We start from the raw sequence: 16725 nt of genomic DNA, 5'->3' as shown, positions 1-16725 counted from the left end.
TAACTGCATGGATGGCGAAAGGATTTTCGTAACTCAGGGTGGTATTAACACAATACGTGATTGTTGAGAGTCTCATGCTTAGCCTTGCATGAATTGTTGATACTTTTTAATAGCACCACGTGCGTGTGCATCTGCATTGTTGGTTAACAGCTTCACTTGGACTGTGAGCATGTACTATGAGATCGTGCGTGTGTATTGCAGGCAAACATTGCCCGTCTCGAGGATGAACGGGTTGGCCACGGTCCCTCATTTCAATATTTGTCTTGCCACCTGTCCATTCGAAATTCTGGAGCTGCTGAGCAAACACCCCAGACCTTGCGTGTCATGTCAAATAAAGTGAGTATTTCACTCTACTCTCCGGTCATGAATTCTGTTTAAGTTGCCCATAACTGACTTCCCTATGCGCCCAGGTGTCCAATGTGGTATCATGTCGATGGGATTGTTTGCGTGTGAAAACGATCCTCTACGGCTGGGGACCCCAATCAGCGTCTTCACGCCCCAATGATCAGTATCAAGAATGTTTGCTGCTATCAGTTTGTTCAAGAAGCAAAGCGAGTCGCTGGCCAAGGTCTAATCCCCTCTCAAGCTTCTACCTCCCTTGCCCTAAGCTTTGATCATGTCACTGATCACCTCGCTACCGATTGAAATCATAGGAATTATTCTGCAATGTCTCATCGACTCATGTCCCGGCAGATATATCACTATCTTAGACTCTTTCGATCACTCTTACTTAGAACCTGAGGTGGTATCAAACCTACTCGATCTGCGCTTGATCGGTAAGGCGTGGGCAATCGCGGTGATTCCGCACGTTTACAGGAGCATTCGGTTAACATCGCATTTCATGATCAACACATTATCAAGACGCTTAGACGACTCCTTCTTGGTCTCAAACATGGCGAGGTTCCGTGCATTATCATTTGATTGCTTATTATATCCTGATATTGATGTGATTTCAACCCGGGCGAATCATTTAAAGCCGACCCTCGGTTCACGACTTGATCCAAGGAACCATCTGATCAACACCAATTCTTCTTTGATGCGGCACGTGGCGAACATCATCCAGGTATCTGCACCCACTTTAACTGATCAATCATTCAGGTTCAAGGGAACAGTGGGATTCAGATCAGGAATAATAGCCGCTGTGCATCAGGTTCATAATCTCGAGGTGTTGAACATTATTGGATTGACTGCAAGTAACATGTCGGACAACTCAAACTCATTGAAGAGTTTACTGGATGCAACAGTCAATCTACGATCAATGTCACTACAGATAGGCTCAATGGACCGATTAGACCTGGCTCGCGGATCACTATCTCAGCTTGAACATCTGGCGGCGTCATGTAGTCCTGCTAATTACGATGCCATTGTGGGTGTTTGCGAGAACCAAGGTACAAACATCAAATGTCTCGAATACAAACATAATTTCCATAATCACGAGACTGCTTTAATGATTCTGGCGGTTCGACAATCAGTCGAAGTTCTGTTGACCGACGTTACTCCTGGCTCTAATCCTATCAACGTTCACGATCTGGACTTTCCCAATCTTCGAATCATTCGTCTTACGTGTTCAAACACCATGGGAAAGGACCTCAATTGGCTACATTCAAAGTTCTTTGAACATATGCAAGTACTGGTCACTGGGTATCATATTTCCGTTGGTTATTGGCGCAGGGTGTTGAAATGCAAGTACAGTACCTCGGTGACATTACCTGTCAATTTCAAGCATATCGTCTTCCTGACATACGATGGCAGAACAAAGGATCCAGCGATAGTGAAGTGCTTCAAAGAATATAACATAACATGCCATTTCAGTTATGTAGGTGGTTATCATGAGCTGTTGGTGAGCACTTTTCTTTTGTGCTTCCTGAATTGATTGTGCCTAACCCCCTGATACGACATTCCATAGGATATATTGAGGAGCTCTGGTAATCAGGATGACTAAATCGATTCAAATTCCTTGATTGTTTTGGGGAACAATTGATTGTAAGCACCCTAGCAAATTTGTTCCTGTAATGACCCCCGCCTGAAATTGTGAATTGTTTCTGCAACACTACTATAGCGCGTACTGGTCAACAAACAGGCGGAGGCCATTTTCTCTAAGAGGTTGCGATAGAGGGTCCTGGTGATCAAAGGGATTGTGTGGCTCAAGTTTACTCAACATGCGTGGGGGCCTGGGGTGTTATTGTTATTTTGGGTTCCGAGTTGCAAGATCAATGTTATGTGGGTTATGACCAGCAAGCAAGGTACATTTTTCTGACTTTAGTAGCGATGTATTGTGTTAGGTTCTGTTCGGTACCTAGGTAATATAATTGTTGGACGCCGCAATGTGAGCATTTGTGGCAATAGAATTGGAACACCAACACGCCTCAACAAGTTACGTTTGTTAAGGTGTCAGAGCCAATGTGGTTGAACAGTGCGTGAAAATGTCTTCTGGTTCACTATTGCAGGTCTCACAGTCAGGGCATGGTAGACAGGATTGATCACAGAGCGGTCATGAAGACTGGTGGTACATGATCTGCAAGTCATTATAGTGCAGGTATTACACTGCAAATATAATGTGTTTCTCTGTGGTGAAAAATGATTACATTTAATTCAAAAAATGATTAAAAGTGCATTAAATCTACATTAAATCTACATTTTTATGCATCAAATCTGCATTATTAATCATTTTGTGCATTAAGTTCAATCATTTTTCACCTTAGAGAAACACATTATATTTGCAGTGTTAGGAATCAAAGGAGTTGGTCTACTACTGTCGAAGTGTGCCTGAGCAACCTGAGCCTATGACGTGAGTTGATTGGTTAAGCGGCCAATTGTGAGTTTCAGAGATTTGATAAGGTTTGGGAGAAATGTTCAACGAACTGAGGAAAAGCAGTGAACTGCGGAGGCACCAGAGTCTGTTGAGCAGTCTTATTCTGAGCGCACCTGTGTCAATGTAATAGTCTCTTAAAGTAGGCTGTGCGGCGCCCGCCGCCAATAGGGCTAGTAACAATGAATGGGACTTCTCCCAATTCTCCTTTGCATTCTCAGACTGTTTGGCTCTCGCTCCCTGTTCCTTGTTCCAAGCCTTTTGAAAGTATACCGTCCGATGTGAGAGGTGCAGCCAAGCCTCCCCTATTTGACTTGATGACTATGTTCTTGGAATGCTAACTGACATTGTCTCCTGTCTCCGCACCTATTTCCTTGAATTGCTAACTGTGACATTATATCCTTGACCAGGAGCTTCCTGTATCTAGTCTTACAATGGATCTTTGTACTTATCTACTTTTCGCCTCTGCATATACAAGAGCAAGCCGTTGAGCCGATTAATTAGTCATCTTTTATTTTGGCTTTTTATCCTATGGCTTGTAACAAAACCTTTCCGGATGCATTTGGTATAATGTTTAGTAAAGATGAAGTTCATACTAAACTGAACAAGCATATGAATGGATGCTCAGATCAAGAACAATTTGGAGAAGAAGACGATACAACTCATTCAAATAGTTTCCTTCAACTTTGATCAAATTGAGAATCTTAAATCAAGAATCTTGAAAGAATCCTCACCTCGTTTATTTCAAAAACAACCTTTTTTGATGCATCAATTTGTTTTCATATGTTATTCTCAAAAGCTTTATATCATTTCTTTTTTGATAAATCAGAAAGAGTATAAATATTGTTCAACAAATATTACATCAGAATCTTGCTTCTTGGTGGTAGCAGGTAATTGATTGGGTAATTAATCTGATGCTTGATCCATCTGACACTTTGAAGTTGGTGAGTGGGTATAGGCCAAAGGGTAATTCGATGTGTGGATGAAGTGTGATTGTCGGTCGCAAAGTCAAGCGTGAAACTTTTGAGATCTTCAGGCTGAATAACTAGCTATTCCAATGACTTCATGCGACAATTGCGGATGATTAAGGGGTTGACTTTGCTGTGATTTGGCTACAAAGGTGATTGAATGTTGAGATCAAGGGTTGTTGATCTGCTGGCTTTGGCAATATGTGAGGTTGACAGCGACATAGTACTGTACAAGGTTGAAAGGGTGGCGCTCGGACTCACTTGGGGCGCTATGAGTTTCCAGGCGCTCTGTTGCGCTATGGTGCCTTATAGCACTGCAAAGTATTGCTATGCAGAGTGCATCCAAAAAGCACTATATTTTTTTGGGTTTGACCATAGCTATAGCCACTGTCAAGACACACTATCCAATAAAATTGCTAGCGAGGGCGCTGTGCTACCGCTATCTCAGGCAGATTGGCGGGGGTGTTGTACTCAGTGTAAATTAAAGTGATTGCACTAACTATCAAAAGACAATACATTATCTGGCCATGTCTCAGAGATAATTATCTTCAAAATATGATGCATTTATCACCAAAAATACATTTTTAATTTGTGGGGCAAACAGAGAACATATCTTATGTTACACCTTGCATCTATCAAAGACAAAGGCACCAAAAAACCAGAAAAAAACACCACACATCACAAATGGCATTTCTGATCTGTCTTGATTTTTCCATATGCTTTGAACTCCTGTGAGCGGTCAAAAACCAGAAAAAGTGTCAGAAATTGTTTGGTGAGTTGATGCTGAGTATGATACTTCAAGCAACTTCAAAAAAGCCTTCCAGGACAAAGATCATTGTACTGTTCCCCATATATATTGTGGCTGTTGCTATTTGCAGCCGGCAAAAAATCCATGTAGGTGCTTCCCAAATTGCGCCTACATAGGTGTTTCCCACAAAAAAGTGCCTACATTCCAACACCTACATCAAAAATCTGTGGGAATTTGAAATGTGGGCGCTCAAAAATTATGCCTACATAGAATAGAATATAGATGTGCTTTTCGAGCGCCTACATGTCTGATTTGAAATGTGTTGCTATTTTTGAGCTCCTGCATTTATTTTTCTGGTAAAATAAGCACCTGCTAACATGTTGGCATATGTAGGCGCTAAAAATCAAGCACCTACAACTCAAGACTGGTCATACAGGTAATCAAGAACCACGTATAAAAAAAATTATCTTCCAAAAGAGAATGTTTCAAGTCAAAGTAAGGGATTTGGAGGAAATGAACAGTGTTTCAAGTCAAAATGCAGGTGTTGGAGGACTTAAACAGTGTTTTGAGTCAAAATGAGGGTGTTGGAGGACATAAATAGTGGTTTGAGCTGAAATGAGGGATCTGCAGGACATATACAGTGGTTTGAGTCAAAATGGGCATGTTGGAGGACGTAAACAGTGGGACATAAACAGTGGTTTAAGTCAAAATGAGGGATTCAGAGGACGTAAAGTGTTTCAAGTCATATGAGGGTATTGGAAGACATAAACAGTGGTTTGAGTTAAAATGAGGGCATTATCAGAGGTTTACGTCCTCCAATACCCTCATTTCAACACATGCAATGTCTGACGCTCACAACCATTTTTATGTCCTCAAACACCCTCATTTTGACTCAAGACACTGTTCACATTGTAGAACTTATAACCCAACAAGGGTTATACATAGCTGGAAGAGGATAATCTACTAATAAAAATGACTAGTAGAAGTTGTTTAAGGATGGCTCTTCTAAAACAACACAATCAGAAAGAGAAACTGTTGTATTGAGTACAGATAAGGCACCAGGGAAATATAACTTTCACACGTATTTTAACGTCAAAAGCACAGTTTTTATTACTATCAACACTGCTATAGTGTTATTCCCAGATGATAACAAAAGAAAATAAGCAATATCTTAATGATATTATTCCCAATAAGTCTTTTTGACTGTAACACTAAAGTAAATTTCTCTTTATAGCTATAATAAAGGGTGTATTGAAGTGACCAGGTACTATTAAAATAAGTTTATGATGATAAACAAGATAATAACTGCGTAAATGATAAAGAAAAAAGGGGAACAACAGTCCAAGAATCATCTCAAAGTATATATAACAATGTACTCCAACTTTGATGATGGTCAAGAGCCTCAAAACCAATCAAATCCGCCCAGAAATCCCTAAAAACCCTATGATGACGCAATGTAAGTAGACTATCTGAAAACCAAATTTTGAGATTACAAATTTTTTGAGATGAGGTCCGATTTTTGATTACTAAGGTGCATCTTGTAGTCCTCGGGATACTGATCATTTATCACCCCCATATGACCTATTTCTGATGAGTGATGAGTAAGATATTGAGCTGTGAAGTTAAGGTTTTTAGTGTTACATGTTGACTTGTGACTGTAAATTTGAGATTCACACCAATTTCTTATTTGCCTTATAACTTTTTACATAGACCTCTGCTACTAATGATTCAAAGTTTGTACATTATGTAATCCGCACTTCTGCGTTGAATGAGCTATCTACCAACCTAATATGACTTCATTTGACATATGTAATTAGCTGAAAACCTTCATTTTTGACAATATTCCCCCATTTTCTTCACTTTTCACAGCTGCTACTCTCTTTTTCTTGTCCATGTAACATGAAATCATCCTCTATAACCTTCAAAATCCCGGAAAATCCTCTTGGCAACCTTAAATTCCACTATTACCACCATTACATATGCAAACTACATGTATACCCCTTGTTTACCAACTTCGAAAAAGTACCTTTTCCCTAATAACTTCTGTTTCTTCTTATCAAATTTCAAGATCAAAATTATTACAGTATAATATAATGTTTTTCTTTCATATCCTAACCTCATAATACCCATAACTTTATTATTAATACCCTAAAAACCATTTTCCAACCTCTATACCTATATTTTTGAATTTTTCTTGTGTTTTTCTTTCTTTCTTTTTGTAATAAGTTTGCGAATGCACTCTAATGATCTTAATAAGTAACATGAAATAAAATGATGTAATGTTAACCCAATGACCAATACATAAGCCCATAAGAGCTTCAATTGATCCAAAAAAACCTCCATTTTGAATTTTTCTTCCCTGCTAAACTTTTTGGTGAACTGGTAAACTACTAGTAATGAATTTTTTTGATTGATCCCTTAAATTGATCACCACAACGTCCACATGCTCCAATACCCTCATCTCAACTTGAAACACTGTTTACGTCCTCTGAATCCCTCATTTTGACACAAACTACTGTTTAAGTCCTCCAATACCCGCATCTCGACCCAAACCACTTTATGTCCCAAGCACAAGGACCGCCAGATCCCCCCTTGACATCGAGGGGAGTCAGAGTCTTGCAGTTGTCTCCAGCCTGCATTGCAATCAATTTCTATCTGAGCAGCTCAGATATGCATTGTTCCACCATCTTAGCACAGTATTTGAGTCTTAATGAACAGCCCTGCATGTTCAGCCAATCCTCTAAACTTTTGGGAACATAGGGCTATTATTGAGAGGCTCAAGACTGAGTCTCAGCAACTGAGACTCAGACATTTCACAATCCGACACACACATAACCCTTGTGTCACACCTTCGATGATATCTCTCCTCCGGCTTGGTGCCTCATCACGGTTCTCCTGTCGGACCATTGGCTAACCGGGAAACCAATCCCTGCGATCAATTGCACGCCTTTATATGTACATAAATACCTATGGACCATTCTTACCACCACAATTGACTTCATCACAATTTCATCCACCACCACATCAACTTCCAAATCCTCATCCACATCAAACACAACATGATCAACAACCACATTGTCAAGTTGAAGATCAAAAATCTTTGGTCTCACCTCATAAAATCACTATTAATCTACCTATGTATGACTAAAATCTCAGATAGTTGGGCAAAATTTTAAATCAAATTGGTGAATTTGATCAAATTCAAAAAATGGGCATGAAATCGGTCATTCTGGTTTTATTGTGGTTGGTCATGGTTATAGAGCGGAAGTGTGATTCTCTTGTTCTTTTTCATTACCTTATAGCTGATTATCTTGTTATTTTTTGAATGATTCCTTTAGGTTGGAATCCAAAGTGTTTGTATCTAAACATCCTCATTTGATCAAATCAATCCTTTCATCAATCCTGAAACCAAAGAAACTTTCTTCAATCTTGATCAAGATCTCACTGATAGCCCATCAAGACAACTCTCATCACCTCTTCATTACAGTTGAGTTTATTTTCCTACGATCATTCATGCACCATTCCAAAGACATTGACCTTTTTTGATTTTTCTTTCTCTTTGATCCAGTGTATAAGATTTTCATTTCATCTAGGAACTATATTCAAATTGATTATCACTGTTACCAATCAAATCAATCTCGCCTTCAATGACTCGTTCAATTGTTCAAGAATCTACAATCTCTTGTTCTATTTTAGCTTATGATGAATTTATTGAACTTGCTGAATCAAATCATCTAAAACTTCACATGATCCTCATAAAGGACATAATCATTGATTTAAAAGTTTAGAGATTTGTATTGATTTTATAGAATTGACTTGTCAAGAAAGTTTATTTGTTTTAGTTAACAATTGATGGGAATTGTCTTGTTTCAGTTTGATTCAATTTGTAATTTCACATTTTGTTTAAAATCCCAAATGAAGTTCCTTGGAGTTCTCTTTCTGGATTGTAATTCTTCATGACCATCTTTTTTTCAACATACATCTTCTTATTTCCTATCTTTGTACTCTTTCTTTGACAATTTTATGAGATCTCCAAGCTGACAACCCCTCATCTTTCATATCATACTCTCACTCATAATACCCCATTCACAATCTACATATTTGAGTGATTTGTCAAACTTTATCCTTTCCAATTGGATCACAGTCTCTAAAAAGCCTTCCTTCTTTGTCAGAATATTAAAGCCCAGTGTCAATGATCCATACAAGAATATCAAAGATGTAATAGAACAACAGTGTACCACAGTCTGAATCATGAGTTCACGGATTGGATTTGGAACGGAAGTGAAGAGGAGGGTGAAGAACTGTGCACCTGCTGGATGACAAGCAATTGCAATGAGTCTGGAACAAAAGATAGCAACATTCATCAGTGTTTGTGCACATCTCAAATGAAAGGAGATCCTTTGCAATGGACAACCATGGCCATATCCACATAGCTATCCATCCCAGAAACTTTCATTGTCTTTTCAAACGCCTTGGCTCCAAATTTGTCAATTGATAATTCACAAGCCAATTGTACTATTGATCAATCAAACAATCTCTTCTAAGTTTCACCCGATGAATGCTAAATTGAATGTAAGATCTCAAAACTCTATTGAGAAATGGGACCATCAGATCTGTTTTTGTGGACTTCATCGGGCTGAGCGAGATGTCATACCCGCAGGAAAACGGGAGGGTTGGCCACTTCATATTGACTTTACAACGTTGGCAAAGTGACCTTTCTTTCTATTCTACTTAGAATCATGATGACTGAGTGATAACTTTCCTACAGCCGCATCCGCAAGCACAAATCTCACCTTCACAACATTATTCAACAAAAACACCCTTCTTATTTCCTCAACATTGCAAAAAGTAAGTTCAAAGCGCAGTAATGGTACATCTTTAGTATGTCAGGTGAATTTGATGGTTTCGAAGTGGAACAGCCCGGATAGTGAGTCTCCATGTACATCTTTACAAGATGGGCATCTATAACTAAAGCAACCCATCTCTTCTTTGATCAGTTACGGCCCCCTTGGTTATGAGGTCATGATCCACACCTTGAGCAATATGTTTTTATCAGACTCCTCCAAAATCAAATTGGATATTGGTACTGCCGCCCCGCTTTCACCTAACTACTTACTGTGTCGTGTTTTGGTGCCCGAACTTGGGTTATTGCTCATTGGCGAGGATCTCAAGATGCCTTCCAGTGATCCCAAAGTCAGGACGAACCTCGAATCGAGTTGTGAATATGGATCTGCAGTTTTTTCAATAGAAGGCGGTTCTTTGCACCTAGCCCTTCCACCCTCATCAAGCCGTGTCTGCAAGAAGAGTCCACTCGCTTTGTCAGAAGATCAACTTATTTTGAAGCAGCTCCCTAAAAAATGGTTCCTTTTGTTATCTTGATCATCAACCCTCCACCCTTTGGAAACTGCGGATACCTTGCTATAGCAGCATCTATTGGCAATCCAGCTGAACACTCGTATGTGGACGTTAGAATTGCTGTCTGAGTTGTCAACCCATGCTCAAGATCATGAGCGTTTGATTGCTCCACCTTCAATTCGCACGGGAATGATGACTCATAGAAATGTATCCTTTGGCGCTGAGGTAGTTCAAGATCTCCAATTCCGCCTGGATTACGAGGAACACAAATGCTCCTACCAATACTGGGTACAGATGCCGTATATGGGCTATATCATAGCTAGTGCTTACGATCGGCCTATGATAATCCTGGATCCGTGAAAGGGATGCTCCAGCACGTTCTTCTCTTATCGCACACTCCCAAACAATTTCAATGAGGGCCCAACTGTACTGGATTTTGTCAATTAAAAGGGTTCAAACAATCAAAACCACTTTGTGAGTTGGGGGTTCAAGGATGTTTCTTCGGTGCGGTTTCCGGAAGTTTTTGGCATGCGCCGCAACAAAGCTGTGCTTGATTCAACCACCATACCTGTTTGGATCAAAAAGTATCAACTTCAATTAGGTAGGTGGATCAGTGAGTGAGGTGAGGTACTTGTCCTCAAAAAGTTTGTTTTTTATTGTTCATTTGTTGTGCTACTTGTCTCGCTCTCGTCAAATCTTACACACGGTTTATGGTGTTTTGCGCGCGCACTTATATATAACATGCATACATCTTTAAATGTGGTTTAACTACTTATAACTCCGTCTGGCCGCTTGTTGTCAACCTGCTTGTTTGTCTTTAAAAGTCTGTTTTAATGAATGAATTACCCGCTCGCTCTGGCTCCAACTTTCACAACTTATACAAAATTATACACACTAAATGGAATGACTGTCAAATGGAATGAATGTCTTTCTTAACTTGTTATCGCTTGTTGTTTTGGTTTTGTTGAATGAAATAAATGATCTAAGTGTTTCTGTCTCATAGTCGAGAGTGACACAGAAGTACAAAGCATACAAGTAAGTGAGGTTTCTGATAGAGTCAAAGGAGAGTTATGCGAGTGCAAAGGGTGGGTAGTGTGAAACAGGGTGCTGAGGTTGAAAGCGGGCGCAAATGCCACCGAATGAGGGCAACGTATAACCAATTATCCGACCTGCGGGCGTCGAGTCAAAAAAAGCGGTCGCCAAATAGTGGCGTCCATTTTATATTCAACTGTACAATACATGTTTCTAGATTTTTTATTTTTCCAGACTTTGTCCAAAAGGCATATTTCTATATGTAAATGTGAATTCTACATGAGCAGTCCAATATTTCCCTGATTTGTTGATTCTAGGAAGGATATGAATGAATTGATGCAGAAACTTTTGGAAATTATTATTTACATGCATATCAGTCTATTTGTGCCCAATTTGGGCCCTACAATTCATCACAATTTGCCTCAAGGTCAAAGAACTTCAGAAAATCCAACTTCTGTATATAATCCACAATTACGTATAAAAATACTACCCATAGACAAAGGCTGCAGGGAACAGAAATGTGGAGAAACATAGTGCGGAAAATATAATCAAATTTAATGTATATGTATATTGACAAAGATTGAAGATATTCAACATCCCAGTCTTGTGTATAGTACAAAAATTGTATTTTTTGTCCGTGATTTTTTTTCAAACCTCAATAACTCAGTCAATTTACATGGTAAAGTTTAATAGACTATATATTCTTGATCTGTTAATACAGGAGCAGGTGCGTACAGATTTATGACATCATATGATGACATTGGAATTTTGGTGGTTGGACAGGCAAATGGCCCCACATGATATTATGTTGAAGTCATTTTGAAATCCTTCTGAATCTTTCATGAATCTTTCATGGAGTCAGTGGTAGGCTCTGGTAGGCTCTGGCCTGCCAGAGCCTAGTCAATGGGGGCTGTGAATGGAGGCAAATCTCTGAGGGAACTGACTAAAGTTGCTGAGAATTTGGGACAAGCTTGAGCAAGCTAGGATAGATTTTGAGGTATGTTTGAAAGAGAATCTTCTAACAGACTGGATGGTCTCTGGACTGGGACTAACAAAGATTACTAGTTTTAAAAGGCATTAGTGAAGAAGTCAAGCTTGAGGACGGGGTTTTTAAGATAGGTGGATCTACGCAAAAAAAGGTGGTGGTGAAATCTGATGCTCCTCTTCTTGTAGGGGTGAAGCATCTTATTTATACTCTTGCGCTTGTCCTGCCAACTTGTGGTTGCGGAGGCTATCCCTCCACCAGTAGGTCTTAAAATCTTACAGCTTGTGTGCTCTTATTCATTCCGGATTGGGATATCCTTGTGGCAACTGGTGTCCCTGTCTAAGGTGTTGGGCAAGGAGAACCTTTGGGGTTTTCTTTGGTGTCTATTCTGCCTTGTTCTCTTTTGGGAATGGTGGAGGACACCAGTTCTCATGTTGCTTGGAATTCCATGTAGATATTTGGGTGAGGTCTCATGCGCCTCATATTGGTAGTAAACAAGTGTCTTGAGATCTTCTGGATTCTTGCTCACTTGTTTGCTCTTTCTGGTATTCAGATTCTGGGGTCTATGAAACTAGACTGGTAAGTTGTTCTTAAATAATTTTGTTTTATTGTTTTTTGTGGATCTTTGATACTAGACCTCTAAGTTGTAGTTTAATTTTTTTGTATCTGATTTTTGTTAAATAGCGGTGTACAAACCTACGACCCAACTTGAAAACCCATGAGAAAAACCCATGAAAACCCAACTTGTTTTTGGGTTTTTTTGACGGGTTTTTTCTCATGGGTTGAAATTGGCTAAATCTGATCACCCATCAAAGAAAGAAAATTAGCTGAGTCCAACATCCCCCTTCCTTGCCGACACAACACCTCCAAACTGTCCAGAAACCTTCCACCAAACAGTCTTACATCCCCATCAACTCCTGGAACTCATGCTACAAAATCTCAAGAACAAATTAGCTTCAACTCCTCCTAAGAGATGTCCAAAATGATGACAACTAACCGAGCTACCGAATTGGCCACAAAAGAAAACATCACAATCTCAAAGATGAATGTCAAGCTGCAAAAACCTTTTTATGTAAAAGATATAACACAATTAGATTTGATTTGATTAACAAGTTCATCATTATTATAAATTCGATCTCGGTCGACTTCTTCTTCATATCATTCAACTTTTCAATTAATCATTTTCCTCGTGAAGAAGTGATACTAGGAATAGGTGATAATGTTTTATCATCCACAGCTCCTTTATTGGCTTATCAAATAGTTTCATTTTTTACCTTAATCAATCAACCAAAAATTGAAGTTAGTTCTAGAGAGTGACTTGTTTCAATCTTTTTTATTTTAATCGATTATCTTTGAATACCTTTTATTAAACTCTGCTATATAAGATCGGTTTCTTTAGTTTGTTTCAACTCTTGCAATGTGAAGAAATCAAAAGAGATTGTTTCATTTCAAAAAGAAACATGTCTAAATCAACTTTTGAGAATGAGTAGACTTCTACAAGTAATATTCTTGTCTAAATTGCCGTTGTTGGCATTGGCATCGGCATTGTACTTCATGAGGGACACCCTCATCAAACAAGCAAGTGGATTTTGAAGAAAAGTCATGGATGTGGTCGATGCAAGACAAGTGATGTGAAGTAAAATCAAGGCATCAAGTGATGACAGGAGCTGTGACTGTACTGTTTTAGGCTGTGATGGGGGCTGGGGTGTTCAAACCTTTTGAGGGCAACCCATCAAAAAAACCCGTCAAAAAAAACTAAAAACAAGTTGGGTTTTCATGGGTTTTTCTCATGGGTTTTCAAGTTGGGTCGTAGGTTTGTACACCGCTAATATTGTACTTGGAGTACCTTTGGATCTCTTGTAAAGAGACTTGGTTGCTGACAATGAAAGAGTAAGTAGACATGCCAGGGGCATGGTAAAATGATTAGATAAAGTGTTATGATGTTATACATGTGCCAGTTCTAATTACATCATTATATATTATCCCCTGATCATATTTCACTCTAAATAGCTTTATATTCTATTAGCATATTTGATTTATATACTCTAGAATAGATTGTAGATAGGATTGGTTCTTCTTTACCTCTCCTCTTTGATCTGAAAATCTGTTCTAGTGTGAGAAATACATTTTATCACAAAGGAATCATGGGATGTACTCTCCAAAATGTTGCATGATATGTGACCTTTAATGGTTCTCTATTCTCAACAGCCGTAGCCAGACAGAACAAGCACCTAAATATATTTCCTGAAAAGATACTGCTATACAAGACTATTGACACTAAGATCTACTGAGAACAAAAAGGAGGTAAAGGAATTCTCAAGAGAAGAAAAGAAAGAGAGGAGACGTAGAAGTTGAACTCTATATATGTAAAGCACCTCTAGTACACTACTACTGATGTAACACTATAACCATACTCCTCTTACTTCACTTCAAATTTGAGTGTAGGATCATCTAGCAAAAGATAATGTCGGTATAGAGTAAGTATTATGTGAACATCGACTTTCAATAGGTGTAAATAAAGTCAGGGTGTTGATCCCCAAGTTCTCTCCACGCGCGAATGTATTCCGCAGAATCAACCTTTGAGTGACTTGCGTCAAGTTGATAGCCATTGAGCAATTTATCTCGCCTATCCCTTTTTCGAACGTTGGCATAGCGAAGCCAACACAGGTTCATGATTGTAAAGAAGACAGTGGCACCACAACTGATTTCAAGGATGACAAATGGGAAAATGAAGAACTAAGATAGTCAAATTCTGCTTCAGCGATCACGATTATTTGGTGGCAGGGAACAAAAGACATAATCTAAGAGATCAAATACACTCACAATGTGATGTTGATAATGCAGGCTTTGCGAAATTTGGGCCTCTCGGAATGAGGGAACAGCTACCATGGCAAGATGATAGGCGACGTTAGATAGAGCGATTTGAGATTCAGGAGACCAGATGAGACAGATTTACCCAGGTACTCAAAATACCTCCACCATTAGCGGAAACAAACCCAACAGCTATGGAGACAGCTTTCCGATAATGACCAAAGCTATTATTTGATAGCCAGGCAGCCGCAGCGGGTGGTATTGAGTAAATTCCAGGCACGCATAAAAATAGTGAGGCGTATTTGACCTTGGTTTGGGACGGATCTGATCGAAAGAGCATGATGAAGCCAATAAACTGGTGATTTACATTTGAAATCAAACGCGAAGACCAATTCAATGTAAATCAGCAACTGTGTAAACATTTCACGGATGGGATGAGAGATTTTGAGTTCAAGCTTTGGCTTACTCCGAGGATTGCACCGCCGCACGTTGTAGCCCCTCTGGCTTCCAAGCGATCCGAAAAATAGGCAGTTGCCAACATGACTGAGTTTAAAATACATATAATCAGCAAAAGATAGTGGTTTATAAATTGCACGAAATTTACGTACAAACAAAAGCCACCACAAATGGAGGTACGCTCATCAGCTGTGTTTGATGTGAATCGTATCCGAGCTGGACGTAGAAGAAAGCAGATCAGAATGGCATAAGCGTCACTAGGACGGAGAAAGCTTACGCTGTTGACAACTGGATTCAAAAAAGCATCAAAAAAGAAAGCAGCCCATGTCAGAAATCATCAATGTGTGGAATGTTCAGAAGCTTGCCGCTTGGACGCAACTGGTTGGTACAAAATAAGCCAAACTGTAAAGAGAAGTTCCCGATGCAAACAACGCGGCGACGTTGAGTAAAACGTGTGGGCTCTTGAGAGATGCCCACACTTCCCACCAGGAAAACTGTTCATCTATATCTGTCAAAGGTTGATCTCTCTCTAACCGCTTCAATATGATTCTGAATGAAAGATACATTTCCTGGGTAAGCATAAAACTGCTGGCAACGCATGACTCAATCGAAATGCAGGCGAATGAAACTGACTCTTTCTGTCTCGCACTCAAGAGGCGGGTCGCAGTAGGTGTAGCGGGGATGATGAAATAGCCAGCAATGCCACCCAGAACGGTAAACAGACCTTTGACCTTGAGGATCAATCATGTTGGAAATTGTGTGAGACTGGTATTCTTGATTCTCAGATGGTCAAACAATAAATTGAGCGCAAGGATACGGACAATGAAGATCCAAGCCCACCCTGGCCGGCCGCCCGCTCCATCTAAACGGATCAAGCCAAATGCCAATAAACCTGAGAAGGCGCCTGACAACGAGGCTGCAGAGAAGAATAATGCAATGCGCAGCTGCAATTCGCGACTGTAATAACCATAGAACAGAGCAGAATACACACATGCATGAATGATGGGTCGATATCAACTTGTAGAGATCAAATTTCCTTACCGAGTATAAAAGGTTGAAAGATACAAGATTATGCCCTGTTTTGATGCAGTTAGTCAATTTTTGTATTGAGTTTGGGACAAACCGGTTCCTTCGCAACTCACCGGAAACAGTCCACCTGTTCCAAGCAAAGATGAATGTTTGTTAGCTTTGAACCCAACCATGTGCATAGAATAGCTCACCTTTGACTAAACCAAGGAAAAATCTGTGACTCATGTTCATGGCATCAATAACAGTTGAGAAAAGCTTGCTAAGTATCTTAAGTTGGAGATAGAACTGACCGAGTCGCGATCAGACCGCCATAAGAGGTGATAAACCCTTGGAACGTGGTAACAATACCCCAGATTGTTACAATTGTTGGTAGGAAGATGTGGGGGCCAATCTTTTTGAGGTACAGATTCGCTGGTAGTTCAGCCATCTGAGCAGCAATGCTGGTCAGCAAAAGCAATTCACTAATCAGATCACTCGAGGTATCATGGAACACTTACAATATACGGACTAATGGTTCAAAAGGAAAGCACAT

The 16725-nt window shown here is 39.6% G+C and overlaps 2 protein-coding genes across 2 annotated transcripts; one reads left to right on the top strand and one right to left on the bottom strand.

Annotated features, from left to right (window-relative positions):
* Positions 1 to 501: 501 nt before the first annotated feature.
* On the top strand, positions 502 to 1942 carry MELLADRAFT_92747 (uncharacterized protein; the record flags this gene model as incomplete). The annotated part of the gene is made up of 3 exons (XM_007415649.1): positions 502 to 568; positions 654 to 1840; positions 1907 to 1942. 3 exons carry the CDS (start codon positions 502 to 504, stop codon positions 1940 to 1942), a joined length of 1290 nt encoding a protein of 429 aa, XP_007415711.1.
* Positions 1943 to 14399: 12457 nt separating this feature from the next.
* Positions 14400 to 16725, bottom strand: MELLADRAFT_92746 (uncharacterized protein; the record flags this gene model as incomplete). The annotated part of the gene is made up of 14 exons (XM_007415563.1): positions 14400 to 14598; positions 14721 to 14779; positions 14854 to 15015; positions 15175 to 15251; positions 15317 to 15380; positions 15442 to 15452; positions 15544 to 15713; positions 15798 to 15895; positions 15986 to 16121; positions 16206 to 16240; positions 16307 to 16320; positions 16385 to 16407; positions 16484 to 16633; positions 16691 to 16725. 14 exons carry the CDS (start codon positions 16723 to 16725, stop codon positions 14400 to 14402), a joined length of 1233 nt encoding a protein of 410 aa, XP_007415625.1.

Source organism: Melampsora larici-populina (genome assembly GCF_000204055.1).
Source record: "Melampsora larici-populina 98AG31 unplaced genomic scaffold MELLAscaffold_52, whole genome shotgun sequence".
In the NCBI taxonomy this organism is placed as follows: Eukaryota; Fungi; Basidiomycota; class Pucciniomycetes; order Pucciniales; family Melampsoraceae; genus Melampsora; species Melampsora laricis-populina.
Note: the sequence above shows the minus strand (reverse complement) of the source record. Positions and strands in the feature narration are given on the sequence as shown.